The sequence below is a fragment of the Thamnophis elegans genome, chromosome 1, assembly GCF_009769535.1.
Source record: "Thamnophis elegans isolate rThaEle1 chromosome 1, rThaEle1.pri, whole genome shotgun sequence".
Lineage (NCBI taxonomy): Eukaryota > Metazoa > Chordata > Lepidosauria > Squamata > Colubridae > Thamnophis > Thamnophis elegans.
The window spans coordinates 52,688,025-52,697,801 of record NC_045541.1 but is presented as its reverse complement, the minus strand read 5'-3'; the positions used below and the strand labels follow the sequence as shown (position 1 = coordinate 52,697,801).

The 9,777-nt window shown below is 36.5% G+C and overlaps 1 protein-coding gene across 1 annotated transcript; it reads left to right on the top strand.

Moving 5' to 3' along the window:
• The first annotated feature begins 641 nt into the window (after positions 1 to 641).
• On the top strand, positions 642 to 6,138 carry LOC116504734 (tetraspanin-6-like). The gene is made up of 7 exons (XM_032211983.1): positions 642 to 816; positions 1,911 to 2,099; positions 2,946 to 3,020; positions 4,044 to 4,139; positions 5,068 to 5,217; positions 5,667 to 5,750; positions 5,998 to 6,138. Exons 1-7 carry the CDS (start codon positions 724 to 726, stop codon positions 6,070 to 6,072), a joined length of 762 nt encoding a protein of 253 aa, XP_032067874.1. The 5' UTR covers positions 642 to 723; the 3' UTR covers positions 6,073 to 6,138.
• The last annotated feature ends 3,639 nt before the right edge of the window (positions 6,139 to 9,777 follow it).

The following is a 9,777-nucleotide window of genomic DNA, read 5'->3' as shown; positions in this document are numbered from 1 at the left end:
AAAATGCCCCCAAAACAGCCTGAAAATAGCCTGGAAAACCGCCAGAAAAATGGCCTGAGATAGGCCCAAAAACAGCATGTTTTTTTGGCCGTTTTCTGGCACTCTGGCCCCTTGAAGACCAGCTGGTTGGCACTGGAAACCAGAAGAGCAGCTGGCGATGGTGTGTGTGCCCACCGAAATGGCTCTGCATGCCATCTCTGGCAGGCATGCCATAGGTTCGCCATCAGGGACTTAGAACATTCTGCAAATCCATCTACTGATTCTAGGCACAAGAGCTCATGGTGCATGCACTGATAGGCTCTTCCTGGTTGACTGTTTATCTTCAGCTGCCTGAAATGCTTATATTTCACTTTGCATAAGGATAAGAACACTAGATAGGAAGAAAACCAATTGTACATGCATGTATATAATATATACATATACCATGCATAAACACACACACACGGGCTGCTATGGTAAAATAGCACACTGCTCCTGAAATAACTTGCTCTAGTCTACATGAAAGTTATTTCAGGACCAGTGGGCTACAATAACAGCCTGATTACTGTTTTAGTGAGGCTGCTGAAAGAAAGAAAAAACTGTTTGAGAACATTAGTAAATGCATTCCTTTTTAAGGTGATGTCACAAGCTGTAAATGGAGTTTTTGGTTGAAATTGAGGACACCTGTAATAATTGCAAACATTTATTAGCACAGGGCTATTGATCCTCATCATTAGTCTCATTATGGAGGTAGCCAGCAAAATGAGAGCAGAAAGAAGGATTACATGGAAGCGGTGCATTAAATTTGCTTTATGGATGACTGTTTTACTTTATTGGGTAAAGTATTGATTTGTTTATGTTTTTGTGTGTGTTTTAAATTTGTAAACGTGTCTCACTTTGTATGTAGAATATAAAATGTTACATTTGTTTTGGACCAGCTTCTAAATTCTGTTATGTGTTATAATAGTACAGTTATCAGCCCTAATAGGATAACTGGAAATATAGTAGTTTAGTAAATAAAGTTAATAAGATTGTGGTTGTGCTTGCACAACATACTAAATCATAAAGCAGTGTTTCTAAACCACAGTGGCAAAACTGAGGTTTCTCCCCCAACTTTCATAATTTAGCAATTAAAACTTATTGAGAGGCCACAATTTTTCCAAGGTGTAATATTCTAAAGAAAATTTACATTTTTCACTAAATATAAATGACTTAATTTAAAATGCTTTGCTTAAATGTTTCCTTTTCTTGTAATTCATACTATTTAACTATAATTTTTCAACCCTAGAATAAGTAATATATAATGACCTGATTCACTTGCACTAAACATGGTTTTTCTGAATTTGTATATACACAGCTGTGTTTTTTTTTAATAAACTCTGTTTAAATTGGTATAATGTAATGCTTAAGATAGCCTTGAGTATTTTACAAACAGTGGGTGGCTTTGCTATGATCCTTATAGAATATTTTCCTAGAAAAATCCATACAGATCTCCTTTTTACTGCTATTTTTTAGAATTAATTTCTTTTAAGAATATAGTAGCCTGATTTCTTCTACACTATTGATTTATGTGTGAAATTCTAAACATCCCTCCTAAAACTTTAAAAAAGTAAAATTTGTTATATCATGGCTTGTTTAATATGTACTGAATAATCCATGAACCACAGAATGGATTAGAAACCAAACAAACCGCATAATGACCTAGCTTGATGTTTAAAGCCTAGCCTTGGTCAGAAAGGGTTAACTCTACTATGAGCTTGGAACAAATGTCTGTGCAAGTAACAGTCAAGATTTTTAGCTATACTTCTTTCCCTTGCATGACTTTGAACATCCATGTTACAAGTAGTTTGAAATTAATTTGACTAAAAATACATTTGCCTTCATGAAGAATAACCTCTAGCTATTTTTCTTAATTATGCTTTAACCTGTAGGTTGCTGGAGTTGTGTTAATAATCACAGGTGTGTGTTTTCAAGTGAAACTCCACAATGCTTTTCTCGTACTGAATGAAGCTGCTTCAGGAGTAGCTGTGACCATAACAGTTATTGGTGCGCTTATTATCATTCTGTCTGGCTTTGGAGCAATTGCTTTATTCAGCTCTAACAAAGCTATGATCAAATTGGTAAGTGCAATTCAAATATTCAATTAAATACAACATAGAACATGTATAGAGTTAATCATGATTTGTTTAATGCATTTCAATGTGGTTAAGATTGAACCTCAATCTTCTTTGGAGTTGCTAGATGCCATAGCAATATCTCCTTAAGTTCTGATTCTTTCACAGATCAGCTCGTAAGGTATGACTGGACTAAACCCATTGCAGTCCCAAGCTCATATACATGGAAATAAATTGTATTGTGGTGTCAAAAAATTAAGCTAGAAATTCTGTAAATATAATTGTCCATTATTGAGTGGTAGTAAACCAATGTTTAATATATTTTTATTTGAATTGACTATAAAAATTCTATTTTGTAAGAAGCTACAATTATGTTAGATGGTTGTATGCCATTTATATTCCAGTTCTGTTAATGTGTTGGGGAAAACTATCCAATTATGCTGCTTGTTGATTTTAGTGCTAATATGCCCCAAAATATGTTGGCCTGGAAATGAAAGCATATAAAGCAGTCACTATATAACCAAAGCCAAGTTTTTACCATGTATGGTTCTGGTGGCTCGACTTGGACACAATCGACCTCTCAGTTACAAACTCTTTCTAATGGTGACTTCATCATTTTGACCTATCTGAGAAGATAAGTGACCGCAATAATGGATGAATGTTGTGTTTGGCTTTGCAGTTGTCCCAGAGTGAGGTTGATATACCAAGTAGGCTAAGAATTGGACCTCTGAATAAGAATTAGGGATGGATATAGAAGGGTAAAAATAACAGTGCTGTGTTCTAAAAAGCAATTCTGATAAATTGCTGGCTTTTAAACTAAACAACTCTTCCCCCCCCCCTCTCTCTCACTAGTTCACAGGTTTACTGGTGTTGCTCTTGATCACTGAAATCCTAATTGTTGCCACTGCCTATGCGTGCAGACTAAAGGTAAGGTTTGGGAAAGAAGGTTTCTGGTTCAAAACCCAAGTCTTATCTTCAAACTGGAGGGGAGGCAAAATCTTTTGCTTCTTGAGGTGTGCATTCTCAAAAGAAATGGAGAATTGCCATAATGGGAACTAATACTTAATTTCTGCTAGCTACCTGTATGTCCAGTACAGCATTCTGGACTTTGCCATTTCCTTAACAAAGGATGATTTTTTTTTATTTTGGTCTTCTCTGTCACTCTAAAATAGAGAAATGGAAAGAGAGGAAGTGGGTGACAAGATTTATACAAACAATGATTATCTGTTAGCTAATATTGTATGATCAGTTATTTTCCAAATCACTCTGGCAGACGAGGCAACTGCAATGGAGAAGAGCTTGACCTGATATGTAATTTAATATTCAACTGATAATAGTTCTATGCTAAAAAAATATAAAATAGAATGGGGGGGTGTGCAGTGTCAGTTGGCTGCTTTTTTCTGCAGAGTTAAGTACCCCAACGTTAAAAAGTAATTGACTAGAACAAGCTACCTTAAAAGGAACACCCCTGCCAATCATGTCAGGATAGTGTTCAGAACTTGCAGATAAAAGACATCTTTTAACATTATTTGATTTCAGATGAAGCAATCACCTTCTCTTCAAAATAATAATTGATTAACCTAAAATATAAATGGCTTTTCATTGCTATCAGTGGTGCAGTTTTAGAATATAGTTCATATGTCAATTGGATTCACAGCAAAAGGAGTATAAACAACTTCGGGTCATTTGTAAGCATAAAGATTTTGAAAATTGTATGTTCTAGAATTTCCATTTTCTTTCCTACCCAACAACTGAGAAAAGGGTAAGTAATATTTAGTTACTTCAATTTTAAGAATGTTTAATTCAGCCCCCCCCCCTACTAGAGTATTAAATTCCCAAATGTTTGGGGAGGCAGAACAGGAGAATAATAATTATCTATGAAATCAACTTGCCTCATCTTAAACTTCCAATACAATCTATGGAATAGTTAATTATCCTATATCTCCACAGCTACACCAGACTATATCCAAGGATTTCATGAGGATACTGAACAAATATGATAACAAAGTGCAGATCACCAAGGGGGTGGATACTCTCCAGGCAGAGGTAAGGAATCTCCCCCACCCCAGGAACAACTGAACCTAATTTAAGACAAACATTGATAGCACGAATTCTCACTTGCATTAGAGGAACAGCTTAGAAATTAAATGCTGATTCTAGTAAATAGGCTCAAACCTTTAGAATCAGTGTTGCTGCTGCCGCCGTTTTGTTGTTTTACAATTTAAAAGTTTGAACTACACAGTTTGATTAGACTACTGATCTGTATTCAGAGGCAGGGTTTCTAGAATCTCACTGGGCTAAACTGGAGCTAACTAGCAAATGGCTCACTGCCCTTGGTCTCAAAACATGTTTTCCAACTCAGTTAAAAGTTCAATATATTCTGCAGCTGGGTGATTACTGGGTAATGTTCAAAGGGAATGTTCAAATAGAATTGCTCCAAGTAAATCATCTCTGCGGATTTTATTTTTCATGCCTGTAGATATGTAGGGAAAATGACATGGGCATCACTAATGTGAATCTGAGTTGCGTCTAAGAAAATGTATAAGAAAATGAGAGTTTTCCAGAACTGCAAAGCCTTTTGGAATTTTGTCCAAGAGTCTTGTTCTCCATTTATCTACTACGGATGTTTAGATTATTTACTTAGCTGTTGTTGAGGCAATGTAAACCAATATTTTGACGATTCCAGAAGACATTGTAAATATTTAGTGAGGATGACACTTTTCTTATAGGGAAAATTGGAGTGGTTTACAATTCCAAAATCTAACACTAGTAGGGAAACAAAGAAAGGAAACTATCTTCTATTATCTGTATTGATTACATCATGTTTTCATCTTCCCATTTTCAAGAACTTTAAGAAAGATGTATGGCTAGACTGAGCAGAAAATCTCTGCATTTAGTTAAGGAAGTGAAGCTAGTGACTCATGAGACCCTATATTATCTGTTACCAACTCATATGCTTTCCTCCCTACTGTAGTTTCAATGCTGTGGTGTGGAGAACTATACAGACTGGCAAAACACAACCTTTGGACTGCTCTCTTCATCTGTCCCCAAAAGCTGCTGTAAAGTGCCCATGGAAAGCTGTGTTACTGATCTAAACCAAAATATAGTTGGCATTAATCAGGAGGTAAAACTCCATATTGCCATCATTCCTTTTGTTCAAGAAAGGATGCATTTGAATCTAAAGTGCTTTTAAATTGGTTACGGTTTTTACTGGAAATATATTGTAAAATGGATTAAGTAAGGAACCTTCTTGTTCAGGATGATTCCTTCCTAGTTGCTACATCTATGTAGTGATGATAGAATCTAACTCATGACAAATCTTGGTTTTAAGTGGATTTTTTTGCTAAATACCTGCTCTGATTAGAACTAGTCATTAAAAAAGGAGTAGAACCACTATAAACCCTCAATCCCAAAGTAAGCATAACATCTAACATTTATAGTCTATGCCTGTAGGTTCTTCCTTATGGCTCTCTAATGGTTTATCAATTTAATTGTTGACTGAATTTAATTTGATTAGCTTTTAAGAAACATCAATTGCAGTTATTAGAATGCATTCCCCACCTTCTTTCTCAGGGCTGTCTTCTAAAACTAAAGACCTGGACTGAAAGAAACATCTCTGCATTGGGAGGACTTGCAGTATTTGTAATAGTTGGTCAAGTAAGTATAAAAGACTTAAATAAAGAACTATATAAATAGCATTTAGTGCTTGGTTGGAGAGACAAATCAGAATGCCCAGACTTTCAAATAAATTTTTTTAGGGATCCTCAATACTGTTTCACTTGTACAATCGCTCTATCACGCTATTGCTTTCAGTAGAGCTTAGAGCTAAATGCCATGTAACTGGAATGATCTATTTCATTTTCCTACAGAAATCACTTTCTGCATTTTTGTACTTTCTCATCAGGTAACAGGGATCATGCTTTGCTATATTCTGCTGAAAGTAACAAATGAAGACTATGATATCATTGAACAAGCTTAAGAAGACAATATTCATTTTGTGACTGCAAAACTGAATTGAAATTGAAATATAATTTTTTTCCCAATTACGAAGAGCACCAAATAAAATGTTCTAAAACACAATTGTTGCATTGGTATTATTCTTCCCTCCTATTTTCGTGACCCCTATGGATTCTGCCTTGCTAAAGGCAATCTGCAAATATTTAAATTGCTAAAATGTTGAGATCCTACTTTACACAGGACAATCCCACTCAAATTTCCATGTAGATACAGTAACTCTCTTGTATTCAGTAGGGTATGTATAGGATGACAATCTTTAAAAAGAAGTGTGGGTTCAATACACTCAGACAACTGGGGTGTATAATAATTAGCAAGACAAAGCCTGGTTGGTTAGGTAAATGAATGTACAAGTATTGCTTAGCTGGGCACTTAAAGGAACTCTGCTAGTCATATAAATAGCAAGGGAAAATGGTAGATAGTAACATACTAAGAAGTAAAGTCAATCGAAATTTACACAGATATAGCCATGCAATTTTCTTGGAATAAAATGGGAATTTACCTCCTCAAAAATTTCAGCAATGGCAATCTATCCCACACTTGTTTTTTAGACTTGCGTCTACTTAGCTTTCTAGATCAATCAAAGTTGATCAGATGTTGCCTAAAATGCTTCATTAATGTAAAGACAACTAATAAGCTGGTGAACATTGTTACATAATTTATAGTGTTTTTAGATAGCACCAACCTAAAGTGATATTTTAATGACAATAAATCCCTTCAAAGTACTGGAGTAAATTAATAAACTCCAACTTCAAAAGCCAAGTATAGTGCAATATGTAAATAGTACATAAAGGACATCCTAAACCCATTCTTGTAATCTAGTGCAGATGCTTAAATTTTGAGTAAACATAAACGAGGGACATTCCTTCTCCTTTGCAGAAACAAGGTCAGCTATCTCCCATATTAATCTCTCTGAAATGAAGCCAGGCTCCTTAAAGTGACTTGGATCATAAATTCCACTTTTGACCTTCAAAGGAAATTGTTTCAAATCACTTGCTATTTTCACTCTTGTTTTCTACCATTACTTTTCTGGGTAGAAATTCCAAACCCAGATTATTAGAAAATATCTATACTAATGTCCCCCCAAAAGAACTGCACCGGCTGTAGAATTTCCTTTATGGGGCTAAATTAATGCCTTAGCATTTCTCCTTCCTGGCCTCCTGGAAAATATTCATTTGTTTTAAGTATTTGAAGAAGTCTGCAAATCTATCTGCTAATCAACTAGAAGGGTGGAGAGGATCTACTGTTTTGTTATAGCAACAATTTTTAAAGGAACACTAGAGTAAAGCATCTGATGTGTGTATGAGTCAAGAGATATTAAACAAATGTGTTTTTAGAGAAGACAAAGCAGTCTGAAGAGATTGGTGGTAATTCCATAGATTGTGAACTGCAAACAGAAGTTAATGAAGGTTTCCTAAATTCTGGATTTCTATATTTAGCACCAAAAATCCAGGTGGAATTGTCTAGCATTTTAGTTTTCAGAGAAAGAGCCCATTTCTGTTTCTAAGATGGTGATACAATTATGGCTGATGCTGGTGAAATATTTTTGAAGGTGATTTTTGTTAACTATAGTTTCACTATGGATAGGATTGGATTGGTGCTTCTGGGCATAGATGCAGATTAGGCATCCATGAGCAAAGCTAGAAGTAATTACACTCCTAGCTATCAAACTGAAAGACATTTTCCTCTATTAAGAATTAGTGGAACTCTACAATTGCTTAAATCACCAGTCAGGAGTAGCTGGGAAATTACAAACCTGTCAGTATAATGACCATACTGAATTAAGGCATCTAAACAGATTAACAAGCAGCACATTTATCAGTGCTTAGATAAGGATGCTACAATTAACAGGAACCAGCATGGGTTTGTTTTCTATCTATCTATCTATCTATCTATCTATCTATCTATCTATCTATCTATCTATCATCTATCTATCTATCTATCTATCTATCTATCTATCTATCTATCTATCATCTATCTAATCTATCTATCATATCCTATCTAATTTTATCCACTTTATTATTATTTTTAAATAACTGGAAGTTGCTAACACACAACTACGCCTTCTCCCGCCGCCTTGGCATTTCTCCCACAAACCTGTGAGGTGAGTTGGGCTGAGAACTTTCTTGCCTAAGAAAGTATCCTAGCTTCTAGTCTGGTGCCTAGCCCGAACAAGTTCTTGGACTTCAGCAAAGCCTTTGACATGGTGCTTTCTAATGCTGTTTCATAAAATATGGAATCGATGATACTATTGAGAGATGGGACTCACGTATTGACTAAATTACTAAACTCTAAAAGCATATATTAATGACTCTATTTAAGCAGCAGTGGAATTGCTGAATGGAGTGCCATTGGGCTATCCTCTCCTCAGCTATTCAACATTTTATCAATCACCCGGAGTTAAGGGAATACTTCAGTGGTGGGTTCCGGATTCTGTTCCAACCGGTACAGTTGGAATGGCCCCAGAGTCACCCACATGCATGCGCATGCTGCATGCGCACACACGCACAGTGCATGCGTGTGTCGTACTTGCCTGCAATGCTTCTGCAAGCCTCCGCAATGCTCCAGCTGCTCGGCGGAGCATCGTGCAAGCGCCATATGCACCCTGCGCGTAAGCGCCAAAAGCTTAAAGCACAGGTAAGGAGCGAGGGCGGGTGGGTAACCGTCCAGAGCACCATACCAGAATGGTATCCGGTGCTCCGGGCTGGCTCCGGTACACCCGTACTGGGGCGTACCACCTGCAACCCACCACTGGAATACTTATAAAGTCTGCAGATGACACAAAATTGGGAGGAGTGGTGGAAATTTTAAAAGATCTAAACCGTCTTGAACAGTGAGCTGATAGGAATAGGGTGGAAGATATATAAAAGAAAAATGGGTATGAGAAATGTAAGGTACAAATGTAGGAAGGAGTTGGTAGTCATGTATTATGAAGGGGATCTGAGGATCCTTGTTGACTAGAAATTAAAATTAGCCAGAAGTTTGATGCAGATGTTAAAATGATAACTGCTGCATTAGCAGAAACATAAGAACCCAGTTTGCTGGAAGAAATTGTATTGTGCTTAGTTCCAGCCTCCAGAAATTGTGTCTGATCCTGAGCAACAGGCTTCAATCAGACGAAAAACTGGAGAAAATTCAGAGGGGAATTGTCCAGATGGAGAAAGGTCTGGAAACTAAGCCAGAGGAAGAGCAAAGGATTTGGATGTTTTTTAACCTACAGAAAAATGTCCAGACAGATATGATCCCTGCCCCATTCATGTTGGAAGCACCATTTATGGCACTTCTAGGTTGAAAGGATTAGCCAGTGACAAGGAAGATATGATTACAATCTTCAAATATTTTAAGTGTCACATAGAAGGAGGAGTGGACTTTATTGACTTAGAGGGTAGAACTAAAACCAACAAAGTACAAGGAAAAGATGTTCATAGTTGGATATCAGGAGGAGCATCTTGATAATACAAGCTGTCAGCCAGTGGAAGAGGCTGCTCCATGACATAGTGAGTTCTCTTTTATTAGAAGTCTTCAGAGAAATAATCATCTTGTACACAATTTGCAAAAATCTTCTGTAGAGAACCCTGCACTGAGTATGTGAATGCATGTGTCTGCAAACATTTGTGGACTAGATGAAATATTTGGCTTCTCCCATCTCTGATTCTAAGCGTATAAATAT